At 35.2% G+C, this 20,893-nt stretch overlaps 3 protein-coding genes across 3 annotated transcripts; 2 read left to right on the top strand and 1 right to left on the bottom strand.

Moving 5' to 3' along the window:
- The first annotated feature begins 1,476 nt into the window (after positions 1-1,476).
- Positions 1,477-3,051, top strand: LOC139094324 (uncharacterized). The gene is made up of 2 exons (XM_070645353.1): positions 1,477-1,634; positions 1,706-3,051. Exons 1-2 carry the CDS (start codon positions 1,618-1,620, stop codon positions 2,922-2,924), a joined length of 1,236 nt encoding a protein of 411 aa, XP_070501454.1. The 5' UTR covers positions 1,477-1,617; the 3' UTR covers positions 2,925-3,051.
- Positions 2,988-5,607, bottom strand: LOC139094348 (uncharacterized). The gene is made up of 5 exons (XM_070645385.1): positions 5,475-5,607; positions 4,885-4,964; positions 4,588-4,660; positions 4,485-4,526; positions 2,988-3,856 (listed from the first exon to the last, which is right to left on the bottom strand). Exons 1-5 carry the CDS (start codon positions 5,536-5,538, stop codon positions 3,588-3,590), a joined length of 528 nt encoding a protein of 175 aa, XP_070501486.1. The 5' UTR covers positions 5,539-5,607; the 3' UTR covers positions 2,988-3,587.
- Positions 5,608-7,358: 1,751 nt separating this feature from the next.
- LOC139094322 (SERPINE1 mRNA-binding protein 1-like) lies at positions 7,359-19,965 on the top strand. Its single transcript, XM_070645351.1, has 3 exons — positions 7,359-7,997; positions 17,792-18,189; positions 18,970-19,965. Exons 1-3 carry the CDS (start codon positions 7,679-7,681, stop codon positions 19,510-19,512), a joined length of 1,260 nt encoding a protein of 419 aa, XP_070501452.1. The 5' UTR covers positions 7,359-7,678; the 3' UTR covers positions 19,513-19,965.
- The last annotated feature ends 928 nt before the right edge of the window (positions 19,966-20,893 follow it).

Raw genomic sequence — 20,893 nt, 5'->3', positions numbered from 1 at the left:
AACTTTCATTAATCCATTTTTAATTAAACAATTTACATCCAAATTATCAGAATAGTCAGCTATAGCTACATTGATGATTCCATTGCGAATTTCACTTCCGTTACCGATAACATCATTGAAAAATTTACCAAATTTAATGCATTGAATTGCAAGATTATCAAATTTTGTGGATGTTAGGTTGTAAATGTCACCTCGAATTAGAGGAAGTAGCTGTATCAGTACAATTAAAGCTTCCTTCATGTTCACTTGACTGACTGTTGAATAAAGAAAATTTTGAAAAATTTGTACTGATTTTATACAATTTTTTTTTTACATTATTTAAGGCATTTGATTGGCTGGTTGTGGACAGTTATCGACAGTAATTGATCTGGTTTGGATGTTTGTACCTTAATATTATGGACAGTTATGCTGATTTATTGATATCAGTAGGTGAAAATTGCATTTGGAATTCATGTGGAAACAGTGCGGACATGGAGGAACGGACAGGACATGTGGAAACAGTGCGGACATGGAGGAACGAACAGGACATGTGGAAACAGTGCGGACATGGAGGAACGGACAGGACATGTGGAAACAGTGCAAACATGGAGGAACGGACAGGACATGTGGAAACAGTGCGAACATGGAGGAATGGACAGGACATGTGGAAACAGTGCGAACATGGAGGAACGGACAGGACATGTAGAAACAGTGCGAACATGGAGGAACGAACAGGACATGTGGAAACAGTGCGGACATGGAGGAACGGACAGGACATGTAGAAACAGTGCGAACATGGAGGAACGAACAGGACATGTGGAAACAGTGCGGACATGGAGGAACGGACAGGACATGTGGAAACAGTGCGAACATAGAGGAACGGACATGACATGTGGAAACAGTGCGAACATGGAGGAACGGACAGGACATGTGGAAACAGTGCGAACATGGAGGAACGGACAGAACATGAAAAAAAACTAAATTTTTTCAAACAAATTTTCATAACGGTTTTTTAAAATTCAAATACATTGAATCATTAAAAACATCAACACAATCAAGAAATTTGAATGTTTTTAAGCAAAACAATCAACATTATTAAAATAAATGAATGTTTTTGCCTGTGGAAAATTTTGTTTTTGATGTGAATTTCAGGGATGTTGAAAGCAATCAGATTCCATTGGCAGGATAATAACATTATAAATCATATAAGTAAGATCGCTGGTTCAGACATGATATATGAATTCCTTTATATGCTGCTTGATGTTAAATTAACGACCATCAAAACTCTTCAGAACAAATTTCAACTAAAGTCGGTTGACATTCACATTTTACTGCACATAACTTCCACACATGATAATATAAATAATTTAAAATTAGCTAAATGACGTCTTTTTGAGACATAAAGCACTGGCTATACAGTAAAAAAAAACCTAAAAATAAAAAATTATCAACATTAAATGCTCGATTCGTGTGTTTTGTATAAAAGCAGTTCCTGTGCTGTTGTAGCTTCACTTTCAAATCATCTGTCTTAAGTTGAGGATCATTCTGAAGAAGCTGTGAGCTGTGCCTTGATTTGGTCAACAATTTCAATTTATATCCTGCATTTGGGGACTTTGTGTTGGACATAAAATTGTGAAAATGTTCAAAATAATTATGTGAGTTAAATTTGTTAATCTAGTTCAGCTTCATTGATGCTTAATTGTCTATTTTTAACTTATTCTACTAGATTGATTCTGTGCATGACTTTGACACTTGCTGGATCATCACAATCAGCATCGATTTATTGTCAATTTGTATCAGGTTCTTGGAGCTATTTAGGAACAATTTATTATTGCGATGTTCAAAATTTAGTCACAATAACTTCACTTGATGCAGCACAAATCGACTCGGTGATTGGCACACATCTGGCTGGCTATAATAATGACAATGTTGAGGCTTTTTATGTTCGTAGTAAAGGACAAATTCATTTTTTTCCACGTGGATTGAACAAAATCTTCAAGAATCTTAAAGGAATTCAAATATACAACACTGGACTTGAGGAAATTCATCAGAGTGACTTGAAACATTTCCCAAATTTAAAGCATCTTAATTTGTATGCAAATAATTTAGAAATATTGGAAAAAGATTTATTCGAGTTTAATCCTGATTTAGAGTACATTTATTTATCATCTAACAAAATTTCGCACATTGATTCAAATGTGTTTGACAAGCTGACTAAACTGAAGACTTTGACCCTTAGGTCAAATCCATGTATTGACATGGATGCTTCCAACAATTCAACAGCTGTTCAAAATGTCATCAAAACAGCAAAGAACCAATGCACAAATTCAGAATATTCAAATTTGGAGCAAAAAGTCAAGGACCTCGAAGCTGAATCTTCAGCATTAAGTTCAGAACAACTCAAGGAAAAACTGGAAAAGTTGGAAAATGAAGTGAAAAATTCAAAATTTCCAAATTTCTTCCAAAGTAAACTTCAAGGCATAAGAGCTGGTCAAGCCAAAAAGGCACAAGAAGAAGCCACAACAGCTACAACCAAAACGGAACCAACAACAACAACAACGACACCAGCAACAACAACAGAAAGCTCAAAATTCGAGACATGTTCAGCATTAGAGTCCAAAGTTGACAAAATGACAGAAAATTTGATAGATTTGATGACCCTTGCTACAAATGGAACCGATACTCAGCAATGTGCAGCATTGAAAGATGACTTAAGGAACCGCAATGAAGACATGGACACAAAATTGGAAATTCTTGATGAAAATGTTCAAAATACCAAAACAGCAATGCTCAGAGAGATCCAAAACATTAAAAATGCAGCCACGATTGATCATGCTGGACTTTTATCATCATTGAAATTCAGAACTGACAAGATTGAGAAGGCAATGAAGGAACAAGACCAAAAATTGTCAAAAATTATGAAGGCACTTAACATAAATGAATAAAGCAACAGTAAAAAGTGCAAAAATTTGTTAAAATTGAATTTTATTGCTTCTTTTTTAAATTGTATTTAAGAATGAACGGCCTTTAATCAGCTTCAAAAAGGCACAATAAATTTATTGATGCACAATATTCAAATTTAATTTTATTTTAAAATTCATGCTGAAAATTAAATAAGGAATTAATGTTTATAGACCATTGTATCTCCATTTTATAAGCTTAGGGGTAATTCACTTATTACGTAACGCTCAAAAGTGGAGGCGGTAGTTATGCTTCATAATAAATGAGAGGAAGAAAAAATTTCATTTTTTTCAGAAGAGCTCAAAATCGAGACTTCAATTTATAAGTGACGTCATTAGCGTACGACTCCTTAGGGTCTGTTCACTTATTATGTAATGTTCCAAGAAAGTCCATACCCAACTTGGGGGTCTGTCAAGAAATCAAAGTATCAAAAATCGTTTCTTTTTCACTTTACGTAATTGATGAACGAGCCCCTTTATGGACTGAACCAGTTAAAACTAGATTTATCCACCCTCTTCTTTATGGGGAGCTATGGATGTAATAAGTGATTTTTAATTTAATTTAATTTATGAGGTAGTTTTGTTGAGGATTGATATGAAGCTATAAGCATTAATTCAGGTAATTTTACAGCCAAAAAAGCTTGCTTTTTATTCACAAATTTTGTACCAAAATTCCATAAAAATTAAACTTAATAAAATCAAAATTAATTGAATATTTAAGGATATTGTCAATGTGCCACTAATATTGTCATGTGACAGCAATTTATCACTATTACATAAATCTCGTTCACAGATTTCACAATCCACAACTCTAATGTGATCATTCTCTGTTGTCAGTGACTTTGTGACCATATCACATGGTGAAATTACTTTGTAGTCTTCGTAGCATTCACGATATGATTGATAATCGCCATGTTCTGAAAATGAGAAGAAAAATGGGAATTTTGAGGTTCAGGTGCCTTCACACTAGAATTTATGGTTCAGGTGCCTTCACACTAGAATTCAAGGTTCAGGTGCCTTTACACTAGAATTTCTCAGGTTCAGGTGCCTTCACACTAGAATTCAAGGTTCAGGTGCCTTCACACTCGAATTCAAGGTTCAGGTGCCTTCACACTAGAATTCAAGGTTCAGGTGCCTTCACACTCGAATATTTAAGGTTCAGGTGCCTTCAGACTAGAATTCAAAGTTCAGGTGACTTCACACTAGAATTCTAGGTTCAGGTGACTTCCCACTAGGATTCAAGGTTCAGATGCCTTCACACTAGAATTCAAGGTTTAGGTGCCTTCACACTCGAATTCAAGGTTCAGGTGCCTTCACACTCGAATTCAAGGTTCAGGTGCCTTCACACTAGAATTCAAGGTTCAGGTGCCTTCACACTCGAATATTTAAGGTTCAGGTGCCTTCAGACTAGAATTCAAAGTTCAGGTGACTTCACACTAGAATTCTAGGTTCAGGTGCCTTCACACTAGAATTCAAGGTTCAGGTGCCTTCACACTAGAATTCAAGGTTCAGGTGCCTTCACACTTGAATTTTTGTCATACTTACTATCATTCAAAAAGACCCTCAAGCAGTACATTGTAGATTGTGCTAAGAATAATGATATTTTCAATAATTTACTGTTAAACATGATTAACCTAAAATAACTTACAAGCTATTGACACATTTAAAGCTGTTGCCAACTTTTGGTGATTCCTTCTCATCGTCTCGTTGGATTTACAGTCCTATATGTCCAAGAATGTTAATTTAAGTACAGTAAGTACAGTAAGTACAGTAAGTACAGTAAGTACAGTAAGTACAGTAAGTACAGTAAGTACAGTAAGTACAGTAAGTACAGTAAGTACAGTAAGTACAGTAAGTACAGTAAGTACAGTAAGTACAGTAAGTACAGTAAGTACAGTAAGTACAGTACTGTGTCTGAACCCATGCATATATCCCTGCTACTTACAACAATTTGAATTGGTTGATGCATCTCGTCACATCCTTCATTTAAATTGGAATTACAGTGATAACAACTAAGACAGTTAGCTGTAAATGCACAAAAGTAATAAGATTTTTTGGTTTCAATTGACATGCTCAATGAGGTTGAATTCTAGTAAGAATATTCCAAGTAAATTCACATGATATGGGGACATGCACATGTTACGTAACTCAAAAATTGACTATTTTTAAACTACCCCATTCCCCATTATAACAGCGTTACGTAATAAACGAATGACCCCTTAGGGGACATTTACATATTAGGTAACGCTCTTGATGAAGGAAAGGAGAAGAATCGAGGATTGAACCACCTTAAATAACGGATTGAAAAGGGAATTGAGTCAAAAAGTCATATTTTCTTGTTACGTCATATGGGAATGGACCCCAAATGACTTCAGTCAAAAAAAAGTTCAATAAAATCAGCATAAATTCTTCTAGGCTGTAAATTTACAAATACAAAAATAATTTTCACATTTTGCCACTAGTGCGGCAATTTTCCTTTGAATTTCCACCAATTTTCCATCAATTTTCCACATGAAAAAAAGCTAAAAAACTCACCAAATTGACATAAAAATCCAACAAAAAATATCAAATTAATTAAATTATTTAAAAATTTTGACATTTTAACTACAAATACAATTAAATGTTAAATAATTAGAGGAACTGCGTCGTTGCTTGTAAAAGCTCTATTGCCTACTGCTCAGAAAAAATAAGCTTTTTGCGCGCTATCTCACAAAAATTTTCTTAAATTTTGCACATTTTTTTGTATTTTATGGAATATTGACGGCATCAGTTCCTTTACATCTGTTGTTCCTTCATGTGGAACTGAAATATAGTCAATTGACCAAATGTCCAGGTAAGTGCCTTTGTGTCATGTCCAGGAGGTTATTCAGTGCGAGATTTTGGGGATTCATAAAACATACTTGATGATCATGTCCATGAGCGCTGCTTTGAGCACTTTGGATGCTTGACCTTGTTCGTCACAAACCATAGAAAAAAATACAATGTAGAATTTGCTTAAAGCAACTGAACTGCGATCGATAATCTGTTGTACCATCCCAAATTCCCTACAAAATGTCCATGTCCTTGATAAAGCCAACAATGTCCAAATAGTGCTGTTTTTGATATATCCTCGACAACCGCAAAGTTCATATCACAAGCTATACAGCAATCACTTTATCGCTGGCCGTACAGATTAAGTATGATCCAAGACATCCCTCAATTGCCACCTGAAGCTAGATTTATTGACACACCTTAGCCAGGGCACCGACCTTAGCCAGGACACACCTTAGCCAGGACCCACCTTAGCTAGGGTACACATTGGACATGACACATTTAGCCAGGGCACACATTGTCCAAAGAACACATTGGACATGGTACACCTTAGTCAGGACACATTTAGCTAGGACACACCTTAGTCAGCTCTATCGCTGACTAACGCTTACCAATTACCAATTCCAAATGTGATGCTATAACTGGAATGGTTAAGTACTTCAGCTCATAATCATTATAACACCGATCCAGTGATCATGGGTTCGAAACTCAGCATGGGAAATTTGTCACGTGTCCTTTTTCGAATCATATGTAGCAGTAATGTGGCACTCCCTAATTGGCAGGAGTTATCGAAATAAAGAGCTGTCTACAGACATTCGTTAAGCGCCCCAGCCAAGTAAGTAAGTAAGTAAGTAATGTGGCTCACAGCCTCCATTTGTAGGCTAAAGGCAATAAGCGTCATCAAAGGTGTGGTTCTGATCCCACCATAAGCTGTTGGTCTATTGAGTGCAGTAGTCTTGGAAACCTTACTCGTTAAGCCATTATTAGCCGCGAATCGTCATAGAGCAGCTTTGGATCTCAAAATATCTGAATTGCTAAAGGTCCAGGCCACATAGTGGGATGAAGACGGTTTGGTTGATACAGAATACGTTACTTACTTACTAACTGGAACCATGCTCAGATTTGGATCCTAGGTTACTTTCCATCTGACTCTATTGCTGGCTGTATCACAAAGCTTGTCCAAATTCTCAGTTTTTGACATCTAACTGACATTTCTTCATTACCGTCCTACGACATGTTGCACCTGGACGTCGTTTCCCTTGAGGATCCCATCCAGTGGCAGTATAGCAAGCTTGTGTCTCTCACAAAGTGAAAAGCCTTCACAGAATGCATTGGCATATCCATAAAATAAATCTAAAAAACCCAAAAAAAATTAACGTCTTTTAAAAATTCAAATTTCGCCATCTACCGACAATTCCCATAAATCCCATAAACCCACAAAAAAAAAAAAGAGATTCTCAAGCACATGCTTTATCAATCACAAACCAATCACTTAATCCGTACATACTCAGAATTAGAGCAAGAACTCGAAAAAAAATTCTCAATTTTTTTTAATTTTGGATCAAAATTCAGTTTATAATTTGCATTCAAGCATACAGCATACAGCATCAAGTCTATTGCTAAAAAAAAAAAAAAAATTGAGAGAAAAAAAAAATAAGAATTTTGAGAGTATTCGGCCATTTGTTAGGTGCTGACGAGAGAGAGAGACACAAAAAAAAAAAAATATTTTATATAGTCAGTCTGACTTCTCAATCGCGACGGTTGGAAGAAGCAAATTTTTTTTCGGGTGTTTTAAAGTCAAAAAAAAATTTTTTTTTTGTTGCTGTCAACTTGAAAAAATAAAGGAAGTGCTATAAAGTAACAAGAGACATAAAAAAAAAAAAAAAGTCCATCGTACGGCATAAAAAAATTCATTAAAGGAATCGACGATGGAGAATACATATGGCATTGGTATAGCAAATCGCTATGAATTATTCTATGATCAGGATGATGTGACTGATTTTGAGACGGTTGTGACAAAGAAGAAGAAGGATAAAGGTCTTGTTGGTGTTACGACAACGGCGGCAGTACCAGTAACGGCACCATTGGCACCAAGAAAATCATCGGAAAAGGAGAATAAGGTACAACCAAAGGGACAACAACAGCAGCAATTGACAACGCAAAAGGCACAACCACAGGATGCTAGAAAGGATCAAAGACGTGGAATTAAGGAACAAAATAATACCGGTATTGTCAAAAAGGATAATGGTGAGTTAAATGACATGATTTTTATGGCTAAATTTGGATTTTTTTAAAAATTTTCACAAAAAATGTGCTTTTTTTTTTGTGAGCCGCAGAAAAAAAAAAATCCCATTTGGATGTCTTTGTGACTGACTTCATTTTGACTGTGGTTGTAAAAAAAAATTTTTTCAATTCATTTGTCACGAGCCGTGTGGCGTGTACGACTTTTGTACAACCGTTTAAATTACTAAAATTAATCTTAAAATTTAATTAAAAAAATTAAAAAATTTTGGAAATTTTTAAGCATTTTTAAGACTTGTGTGTCGGATGTGTGCGTGCAAAATTTGGATTTTGCGCCGCCGCACACCAATACATATGAATAATTTAACAATACAATTGAAAAATATCTCACTAACACAATCAAATGTTCTCAATATAACACCGTGCATGCCCCTCATGTAGACACACATTAACAAATAAATCAATTTTATATCCCTCATTTCTTGATCACATGCTTGTATTTTTATGACAAAATGTGCGATATACCCACACATACATATATCCTCATGTACACATGTCCATGAGTTCTGGTACATAAATGTTTCGGAATATATTTGTTACCTAAAAAAAATGTTTTTTTTTTTCACTTCCACCTTTTTTTTTTTCTTATGCCTGATTCTGCCTTATTTTTGAGGTTCTGAGAAGAGTTTCGAAACTTCTTATTTTTTATGCTGAATATTTTAGCATTTATTAATGTGTTTATGTTGTTTGGTGGATATTTGATGATTTTTGGGGGTTATGGATGTGATGATTGGAACTGATCTGATCCGAATGGAAGTTTGACTTGCTTTTTATATATCCAGTTGGTTCCCTAATTGGGAAGTGGTAGCCAGCGATAGAGCCTGTTTTAGGCGCCAATTGAGGTTGACCATGAAGCATAGTTGATGTTTATGGCCAGCGAATTAAGCCATAAATCCAGAATAGTCGGGTATATGTTGTATATTTTGAATTTGGTGAATAATTTCCATGGATTGACAGGCAATCTAGACAGTCTTACTTACTTGCTGGAATCATGAGCTCCTATGTGACCAAGGTGTCCTGGGTTACTGTATTGATGGCCTTATCACAAAGTTTGTACAAATTATCCATTTATGTATTTACTAGAACTGCCCTACGTCATGTTGCTTCAAGTCTGTCTAGTCTGGTGTATCTCTGGCATGACTTTAGATTCGGTTAAGTTCAGAGATCAGGATTGTGTATGGCAAAGTCAACTCAAGTTGACTTGGCTTCATATAAAATTCAAATCGACTTCAAGCTCTGGTTATTCATGCTTATACCCTCAACCCACCTTCAAGCTTTATTTAATCAAGTTACCCAAAGTCTAAATTTTTGTCAAATTTTAGAGATCGAGTCCGGTTCCGAGACTGAAATTGGTCATTCTGGTATAATATTCGCTTATTCCTTAACAATACTCAAATCTTGGGAAGTGACAAAGTCTTAAGCCGTCCTGTCCTTGTAGAGGAGAGTCATGGAGACATACTTTCTGGGTGGCGTTCTGCCTATGTTTACTACACCCTCATCCTACCTTGAAGCATTACATAATAATTCAATAGATTCACGGGAATTTATCTGCTTCCGGGGTTAGAGCACTGAACCTGTGTTGTGAATAGTTGCAATGCTAACATTGTTTGCCATACCATTCCTAACCTGAATGTGGGACTGCCACCCTTCAGACATGGTGATTTTGGATGGGCTTTTAATCTATTCTTATCTCGGCATATAACTTGGTCGCAAATAATACGCAGCCGGCCATAGAACCAACTTTGGGCGGCTTAAAATAAGTAAATTAAGGAAAATACCACAAGAAGGTTTGCACTTGACATTTTGTAAGTCTTCGACTTCTCCATTCCTCCTTACTTACTAACTTACTTAGCTGGTCGTACAGATCAGTTGTGATCCATGACCTCCCACAGGAGTCGCCTGGAGCTGGTTCTATTGCTGGCTACCACTTGCCAATTTCCGATATTCCCCACAAAATATTATTGTTGTCTTAGCCTTTAGCTAGGCTTTAATTATGCTGGATGATGGTTATATTGAAGGAATGGATGGATTGGGGTTTATGGAATGAGTTGAAGTAGATAGGAATGAGGATAACTTCACCATGAAAGATGTACAAATGATTTTGAAGAATAAGAGTGGGTTAAGATGCTTCTCGGAAGATAAAATTGGATTTTTGATAGATTTTGGATAATTTGACCTTAAACGACTTCAAGGTTCTTCAGTATATTCTATCATATCTCATGATATTGGATATTCTACATTATTTTTGATGTCCTAATTGTCCAAAATATCTCTAAATTCTATCCCTAACATGACATAGCATCTGAGCCAATTTTGTATCAATTTTCAGTACATGTGGCCAAGGTCATCCCTCACTTATCCATTACAAATCCCATCTTCATCTCAATTATGCCTTGACAAACCCAAAATCCGACCCCAAAATCTCAACGTTATCCAACAACATCCACAAATTACACCATAATCGCACTCATAAAGCCACAACATCTTCATTATCACCAACAATTTTAATTTAAAACATAAAAAACATTAATTTGGCTTTGATAATGTCAAGATCGCATCAATGACTTGTATGGAATGTAAAGCAGTATACACAAATGTTGTTAAAAACGTAAAAAAATATTTGAAACTAATTAAAAGTCATTCACGATTAATTGGGACATTTAATTGATTTGATATGTTAATATTGGAGTCGTTCGGTTGTTATGTAACATATTTTATACATAAGGGGATTTTTGGGTAGAGTTTGCTGCTGATAAGGTGGGTTCTTCATTGTTATGAGGGTTGGGGGTTTGGGATTGGGGGGAAGAGTTGATCAAATGAAGGTCTACCTTTAAGGTTAAGGGGATCCCTGACTTATCCTGATGTATTATGTCTCTTCTTGCTTTCCTCTGACTCTCTTTGACTACTCCGAGCTCTTTCTGACTCATCCTGACTTCACTTGATTCCTTTTGACTCTCCCTGACTCTCCTGCAATCCTTATGTCTTTTTTCTGATTCTCTTTGACTTTTCCTGACTTCATCTGACTCTTCTTGACTCCATTTGACTCTCTTTGACTCGTCTTGATTACTTCTGACTTCCCTTGACCCTCCTTGACTCTCCCTGGCTCCTCCTGACTCCCCTTAATTCCCTCTGTCTCTCCCTGACTCTCACTGACTGTTCTTGACTCTTCCTAACTCTCTTTGGCTTCCCTTGACTCTCTTGGAATCTTAATGTGTCTTTCTGTCTCTTACTGACTTTTCCTGGCTTCCCTTGGACCTCTTCTGGAATCTTTATGTCTCTTTCTGACTCTCCCTGACTTCTTTTAACCCTTCTGGATTATCCCTGACTCTTATTGTCACTATTGGACTCCTTATGACTTTTCTGGACTCTCTCTGTCACTTTGTGACTCTTCCTGACCTTATTTAATTCTTCCTGACTATCTCTGACTCAACGTAAATTCATCCGACTCCTCTTGACTGACTACCCCCAACCCATGTGTACCCAATCAATCCAAATCATCTCTAAATTACCCAAAATATTTCCTTAATTTTCCATCAAAATATCCTCAATTCCTCAAAATTTGACCACTTAAATTCGCATAACAACAAACAATGCTGACCCAATGGCTCAATATTACTGAAAAAATAAATGTTCAAACGAAGCCTCACCAATTACTTCATATAAATCCATTCAAATAAGAAATGCGAACCACAACAAAAGAAATTGAACAAAAAAATTTCATGTCTTCACTTTTCATTTCATTTTTTTTATTTCTTTCTCGTCTCTTGTTCTACAGTGAGAATGTAAGGAAGTTCACAAATACTTTGGTATGATGAGGAAAGTAGAGACTATGGTGAGAAGTGTAAAAAGAAATGAGAAATTTTTTATTTTTTGTTCTGAGAAAATACAAAAATAAATATTGAGATAAAAAACTTGGTTCACGTGGTTTTTGAAGAAAAATTGATTTTTTTTGAGGTTAGAAATGGAGGGATTTGGGGTTAGGATTAATAGTTGCAGATTTCAAATCTCAAAATGGTTTAAATGATCCAATTTAACCTCAAGATGGTTCAAATGATCAAATCTAACCTTTAAATAGTTCAAATTATCCAGTCTAACCTCAAAATAGTTCAAATGATCCAGTCTAACCTCAAAATAGTTCAAATGATCGAGTCTAACCTCAAAATAGCTCAAAATATGCAGTCTAACCTAAAACTAGTTCAAATGATCCAATCTAACCTCAAAATAGCTTTTAACATCCAGTCTAACCTCAAAATAGCTCAAAACATCCAGTCTAACCTCAAAATAGTTCAAATGATCCAGTCTAACCTCAAAATAGCTCAAAACATCCAGTCTAACCTCAAAATAGTCCAAATTATCAAGTCTAACCTCAAAATAGTTTGAATCATCCAGTTTAACCTCAAAATAGTTCAAAAGATCGAGTCTAACCTAAAAATAGTCTAAAAGATCCAGTCTAACCTCAAAATATTTCAAATTATTGAGTCTAACCTCAAAATAGTTAAAATTATCCATTCTAACCTCAAAATAAATCAAATTATGCAGTCTAACCTCAAAATAGTTCAAATGATCCAGTCTAACCTTAAAATAGTTCTAATTTTCCAATCTAACCTCAAAATAGTCCAAATGATCCAGTCTAACCTCAAAATAGTCCAAATGATCCAGTTTAACCTCAAAATAGTTCAAATTATCCAGTCTAACCTCAAAATAAATCTAATTATCCAGTCTAACCTCAAAATTGTTCAAATGATCCAGTCTAACCTCAAAATACTTCAAATGATATAACATAACCTTGAAATATATGAAACGGTCAATTCTAACCTTAAAAATCAGACATACATCTACGCACATAATACATAGTAAGAACCAGCTTTAAAATCATAAACATAACAATATCATAACCTCAAAATACCCAAACAACACCATTTTATAGCCATAAGAAATCAAACATTTTAGTGTCAATTCCGATACTTTTCCTTTCATTTTAAATCTCATCGTCACTTAACCACGGTCTGTGTGACATAATTTTTTTACTTTTATTCAATTTTACACATTCTATGTCAGTATTATAATGTTCATCACATACGCACATACGCTACATACAACCACATTCATGACATGAGAGTTCACTACTTCTTTTTCTTACTGTTCTGTTCTGCTCAACGATCATCTTTCGCATTTCCATTTCAGTTGATGATAAAAATAAAAATGCGAGTGAGGATGAGAGGAACACAAAAATTTTTTTTTTTTTTTTTATGTTGAATGAAGTGAATTGTAGAGGTGGTGGAGATGTGTGGAAATTGTAAGGGAAATAAGCACGTGCTGATTTTTGAAATTGGCAAATTTTTTTTTATTTTGTGGAATTTTAGTTGACTGATTGGGTGGGCTTTGGGTACTTTATTAATAGTTGATTATAGAATAGTAAGGATTCAAATTTTGAGGTTATATTGCTCATTTTTGAGGTTAAGTTTCGTTTTTTGAGGTTATGTTGCCAATTTTGAAGTTAAGTTGCAATTTTTTAGGTTAAGTTGCCAAGTTTTGAGGTTAAGTTGCTGAATTTTGAGGTTAAGTTGTACATTTTTGAGGTTAAGTTGTCAAATTTTGACGTCAAGTTGTCCAATTTTGAGGTTAAGTTGTTGAATTTTGAGGTTAAGTTGTCCAATTTTGAGGTTAAGTTGTCCAATTTTGAGGTTATGTTGTCAAATTTTGAGGTTAAGTTGCTCATTTTGAGGTTAACTTGCTTATTTTAAGGTTAAGTTGTCAAATTTTTAGGTTAAATTGCCAATTTTGAGGTTATATTGTGGAATTTTGAGGTTAAGTTGCGGAATTTTGAGGTTAAAATATCCAATTTTGAGGTTAGGTGGTCAATTTTGGGGTTATATTCCTAATTGAAGATCAAGAATTTGTTAAAGTCCAGGATATAACCCACATAACCTCTAAAATCCAATTAAAATACCTCCCTATACCAAAAATATTCACAGCTGCAATGGAAAAACTAATTTATTTTTAGTTCATTTTTTTACATTGCATTTTTGATGACAAAAATCGAACAAAAAAAAAAAAGTTTTATTTTAAAATTGAGAATTTTTTTGCCATATTTTGCTAGCAAATCAATCATCAAACAAAATTGAAAATGTGAACCACTTGCAAGAATAAATTGAAAAAAAAAAATAAATTATGAATGAGAAATTTATTGAATATTTTTGCAAATAAAAAGAATGTTGCATGCTTAAATAATAAGGTGGGGGCAATCCAAGGGTAGTCAATAATATTGGGTCAGACGGTCTAGGATGGGATCTTTTTGTGGATATTTTAATGGACATCCTGGGGTTGATGGTACTTCTAAGGGTCAATACTGTACTTACTGTACCTCTGGAGTGTCTGACCCTTGGGTACGGCACGTTTACTGTACCTATGGTGTACCTCTTTACCATACCCGTTGCACCGTTGTACCGTACCAGTCATGTTCCTTTACCATACCCTTGAATATTGAGCATTTTTTATGCTGTATCAACTAAAATGGAGTAGCAAGTCCTCTTGGTACCCCGACAGATGCCACCCCAGCCACCCCCTTACCCTCTTTTCACTTCCTATAATCACAAAAAAATGCTCCAATTTTCCATCTTTTTTCTAATCCAAGAATGACTAACTCAGCCTTTAATTTCTTCTTAGTTATCCTAATCATCACCTATAAATAGACACAAGTGACATTTTTGCTTTAAAATATGTGACAAATTGTTATGTCATTAGACATAATACAATTAGGAATGACTAAATATGTGCCAAAAATGACAGATAAACAATGTACAGTCATTTGATGAATTAGAGCTTGGAGTCGTTCACTTGTTACGTAATGCTTAAAAGGGGGTTGAGACACCAAAGTTTGAGCGTAGATTCCAAAAAGCCATGCCAACTCTGTGATCCATGGTATCCCTCAGATGTCGCCTAAAGCTGGTTCTATCCGCTTGCCAACTCTAGTTCTTACTAAATTCATATCTTCGGATCATTGAATCCATATCTTAGCCTTAAACTTTACAAGGTCTTGTTTAATAGATTTTCAGAATTATTGCTCAAAATTCAAACTGCGAACAATAAAAAGTCTCTAATTACCAACAACTTTAATGTTTATGGCTACAATTAAATATTATAAATCGACTGTTACCCCTTAAAAGTATCAAAGTTCACAATAGAGCCGAAATGACAAGGAGCATAATCATGAGCAGGCTCATTTGTTTAATCATATTGCCTCAATTATTGATAGTTTGTACGGTTTTTGCCTGTCACAGGTGTCTGTGACTCTTGAAGTCCGACTGCAACGGAGTTCCGATGGTTATCCCAACGACATTAGAGTACGACTCTAAAAGGTATTTCTGTCAACTTTGCTACAAATCCATGCAGACCGGAAATGAAGTCGGACTTTGTAGTCCGATTAGAGTCCAGTGGATTCGGATTCCTTACTTACTTACTGGAACCATGCTCCTAGGTGGAGCCTAGGCTAAGCCTAGGTTTCTACAAAAGGCCTTCCTTGTGACCATGTTGCTGTTGGAACTCCAGGACGTCGTTTCCCTTGTGGATTCCATCCTAGAGGATTTCGACTCTTAGAGTCTACCATCTCCATATAGCTGTACCCAGTCTAAGTCTAATGTCTAATACCTAATTAAATTATCCATAAAACGAGTTTCTCTTTTTGAGTCTAAAGTGACTAAGGCATGCTAAAGCAGCACTTACTCAACAATGTTTGCATTTCTGTTATCATATCAGTGCTTCTAATTAGCGATTACGCCCACGAATAAGCATGTATATTTTGTGTATATTTCTAAATGTGAGTTTAAAATAGAGTCAAAATTTTGTATTTGATTGGGAAAATTAACAAATTTTGGATATGCCCTACGGATATCCAATTATAATGTGAATTTAGTATCAAAAGTTGCAATTTCTCGAATTTGAGACTGTCTGGCATCAAGGCACAGACATTAATTTGAACAATTATCCAAAATTCAGATGCCTGAACTAATTTTGTGGGACTTTTGAGCCTTAATTCAGTCAACTTAACAGCATAACATGCCGGTACCCTTAAATTCAACTATATTCACACAATTCCAGCATCTTAATCCATCATTCATACTCAAAAGACTTTATAATCCTCAAAAGTCACCATTCAGCCTGTCTTTTAATCCTCAAAATATTGCACATCATTCAAAAAGACATCAAATAGTCAGGCAAACAAGAATCTCAATTTTATTTGAGAAAATACAGCCGTTTTGTACTTTTTTTTTGTTATCTCCACTCAGCTCTTTTTGTTCATTCAGTTCTGCTGCTTTATTTACGCAAGAGATGAAAAATGTGAATTTAAATCATCTTTTTTTTTGTACAAACTTTTGCATGAATATGTTAGAAATCAGCAAAAAAGCAGCAGTAGCGTAGTCAGCCTATCGATCCTAAAGACCAAGGTTCAATTCCAGGGACAAGTCTGGTTGAATATGGGCGCTTTTTCGCTGTCCTAACCACTTCAAGTAGGTTGGTGTGACTCGTGATAGACAAATTGTTGTTAGGTACACTATATTGACATACCCTGGATCATGCAATCTGCAGAGTTGGGAATCTATCAATTTATCGTATGAATATGACAAAGTTTAGAGGTAGAGGCACGTCTTTTGGGTCAACCACCTACTCTCTTCACTTGTTTTCAGACTAAATTCATAAATAGTTCTGAAAATGCTTACTTCCTTACATCCTTGCTCTGGGGCGCAGAAAGGGCCATTCCTGCACGTAGGGAATGGCTGAAGACAGCTCTATCCTTGAAGTCCGGACTCCAAAAGTTCAAAAACTCCGGATGGAGTCCTCTGGTTTTAGGCAAGCTAAGCTTTGGTCTGAAACCAGTCTTGATGAAATTCCGACTTCAGGTCAGACACACGTCAAGTGTAGGACAAGATTAATGTCTCGAACAGCACAAAATGTTCGCTAAGGCACCCCAAAGTCACTTTATGACCGGTAAACGCTAAGCTAACTAGCTAGTACAGCTTTGTGTTTCTCCACTGTGCCTTCTTTGTTAGAAGGACTGACAGTAACTGTATTGAATTTTATGAACGTTTCATCGATTTATCGGAACTATGGGATTCCGATGTCTTGAATGAATTTTCGGGAAACACAAACCGACACTGATTCTTGGGGCTGTTTTGAAACCGAGTCTTGACTCTTTATCAATGCTGTGGCAGAATTTCTGATATTTTTTATATACATGCTTGACTTGAATGATGAATTTGAGCCATTGCAATGTGGACAATGAGCCCCTTACTGTCTATTACTCCTTAGTGTAGCTAACTTATCTATAGCTGTGTCATCTGTGTATGGATGATAGGGATGTTATTGAGGAAGGTAGGACGGAAGGGTGGTGGATGCCATCTTTGTAGAAATTCCGAGGGGTAGGGGAGGGGATGGGTTGGTGGTCTAACTTTACTATTGTTCTAGCAATAGCCTGACATTCTTAAATGTAATCAAAATTAAATCCAGAAAATTCTTAAATATTTTTGAATCAATATTATTATTGAAAATTAATTTAATTAGAGTTAATTAAGAAAATGTTGTTTATTTTTTTCGTGGCGCAGACGTTAAATATGTGTGAAAAATTCTCGGAATATAATATTATGAAGGTTCATGTCATGACTACATCCAAATTTACTTTAATATCATTATAACCTTAAAAATATCAAGATTTCTAACCTCAAATTTTTATTGTCAATTTTTAGAAAACAAACCAATCACTCAAAACGGTCAACCACGTCCAAATTTTGCTCAGAGACCAGCCGGCGAAAATCGCGAAGAACGCAATAATCGTAAAAATCGTGAACTTAATGGACAAGTAGCAAATGGAACTGATGGACAACAAAATCAAATGGATAAATCACGTAACAATAATAATAACAATAGGAATCGACGAAACTTTGATGGTAAACGACGCGATAGGCAATCGGGAAGTGACAAGACGGGAGTTAAATCTGTTGATAAGCGCGATGGTGGCGGTGCTCATAATTGGGGAACACATAAGACGGATATTGATGATATGAATAAACCAGTGACAGATGGCGAGGATACGAGCGGTGAAAAGGAAGGCGAAGAAGTTGTTGAGGAACCAGCGGCACCAGAGGTAAGAATCGGGAAATTGTGTTGGGTTGGGGAGTTGATATAACCTTGGGATTTGGTGTTATAACCTCAAAATTCGGTACCATAGCCAAAAAATCATGATTTTAACCTAAAATTTCGATACATTACCTCAAAATTTTGTTCAATATCCTCAAATTTATGACTAAAACCTCAAAACTCAGGACTTTAACCTCGAAATCAGGATTATAACCTCAAAATTTAGGATTATAACCTCAAATTTTCATTACATAACCTCAAAATTCAGTACAATAACCTCAAAATCATGATTATAACCATGATTATTACTACATAACCTGAAAATTCAGTGATATAACCTCAAAATCCTGATTATAATCTAAAAAATCTAATTCATAACCTTAAAATTCAGTATTATAACCTCCAAATCATAATTATAACTTCAAAATTTCGTTACATAACCTCAAAATTTCATTACATAACCTCAAAAATCAGAACATAACCTAAAAATTATGATAATAACTTAAAAAAATTACTAAATAACCTGAAAATTCATTACTATAACCTCAAAATTTCACTACTTAACTTCAAAATTCAATTACATAACCTCAAAATTTCACTACATAACCTCAAAATTCCGAATATACCCTTAAAAATCATGATTATAACCTCAAAATCATAAATATAACCTCAAAATTCAGTACCATAACCTCAAAATTTACTACAAAAGCCAAAAATCTTAATTATAACCTCAAAAATCAAATTCATAACCTCAAAAAAAAAATTAATAAATATTTTTTAATTTTAGGAGCCAAAGGAAATGACATTGGACGAATACAAGGCACAGAGACGAGCTCAATTGCTTCAACCACAATACAATATCCGAAAAGCTGGCGAAGGTGAAGACGATCCAAAATGGGATAATATGAAGAAATTGGACAAGAAAATGGAAGAATCGACTGCATTAAAGAAGGATGATGGTAAAAAGGACGCCGATGGTAAGAAGAAGCAAGTCTTAGACATTGAATTTCATTTCAATGATGGACGACGTGGCGGTTTAGGACGACGTGGACCAGGTGCCGGTGTTGGCGGTGGACCAAAGCAAAATCGTCGTCGTCCACCACGCGAGAATATTGCCGGTGGTGCTGAAAATGTCGGTAATGTTGTTGAAAATCGACCACCACCCGGTGCAAGTGTTGCTGCTGCCGTTGCCGGACCAGCATCAACTGGACCAATTGGCGGATCAGATGGTCAACGACGACAGCGTAGACAGCGCTTCCAACGAGGCACCAATGAAGGTCAACATGCGCCAAAGGTCGACGATGAACGCGACTTCCCGTCACTCAGCTAAACAGAATGCCCCCCGAAAATTTCGCGGAATGGAAATTAAAAAAAAAAATTAAAAAAAGTTCTCAGAGAGATTTTTGAAATTTTTTTTGTCTTGATTTTTACACTTTAAACTCCTTCATCAGCCTACCTTTTTTTTTAATAATTATTTTTTATTAGTCCAACGATCCGCGAGCGTCTCTTTTGTGTTCTTTTTTTGTTTCTTATTTCATTCTTAAAAAAAAATAATAATAATAATAATAAATAATAATAATTTCTTGGACAAAAAAAAAAAACAAAAAAAAAATACGATTGAGAAGTAAAAAAAATTTGTCTTTTTTCACAAAAACAACAACAAAAAAAAAAGAAATAATTATGAAACAACAACAAATACAAATTTTTAATTAACTTGATGAAAAATATTGAAAAAGTTTTAAAAAAATTTAATAAAACATCAAAAAATTTATTCAAAAAAAAAGAGAGTTTAGTTTTTGAATTTGAAATGACCGTTATTTTTTTAAATTTTAAAATTACTTTTTTAGATTACAGGTCGTGATTCTCATTGGATATAGGCAGGGGTAGCCCATTTGGGACATCAACCACTCCCCCCCTCCCATCAACCTTCAACAGAATTAAAAACTAGTTAATTTGTAAGGTTATGAGTTTTTAGTTTTTGAATTAAAATTGACCGTTATTTTTTGATAATTTTACTCGATTATTTGTCGTTATTCTCAATGGATACAGGAATTTATAAACAGTGTAATTTTTAAAATACTTTTTTTAAAATACTTTTTGGTTACGTCCTTAAATACAGCAGTGAAATGGCATCATTAACAGCGTTGGCCTTACGTGCCAAAGATCCAATGCTCAATTCAAAATCATGCCTAATTTTCACATCTCACTGCTAACTTACTTACTTACTTACTTACTTATTCCAAGCCTAGAAGTTGCTACAAAATGCTTTCCATCTGACTCAATTGCTGACTGTATCACAGAGCTTGTACAAATTCTCACTTTTGACATCTAATTGGCATTCTTTCATTACCGTCCTACGACATGTTGCTTTTAGAGGACGCCTGGACACCTTTTCCCTGTGGATTCCAACCAATGGCAGTATAGCAAGCTTGTGTCTCACCCACAGCTACAATATTATTGCGGTTTTCGAAGTGTGTGACCTATCCAGCAACATTAACGCAATTGAACTTCTCGATTGATGACTTCCTGGCCAGCTCTTTTTAATAAAACTTCATTCGATGGTCATTCCGTTGGATCCCCAGTCCATAATATTCTGAGAATCCCCCTGTAGCAGCTATTCCCAAAAACTCGAAGATCCTGAGACTTTGCACCAAAAACGGAAGATATCTTGAGGTAGACCAAAGAGCTTTTGAGATTGCTGTGTGAGCAAC

The sequence above is a fragment of the Chironomus tepperi genome, unplaced genomic scaffold (assembly GCF_022539635.2).
Source record: "Chironomus tepperi strain 1889 unplaced genomic scaffold, CSIRO-AGI_Ctep_v1 contig_354, whole genome shotgun sequence".
In the NCBI taxonomy this organism is placed as follows: Eukaryota; Metazoa; Arthropoda; class Insecta; order Diptera; family Chironomidae; genus Chironomus; species Chironomus tepperi.
The sequence above is the reverse complement of the archived record's forward strand: the minus strand, read 5'-3'. Positions and strand labels throughout refer to the sequence as shown.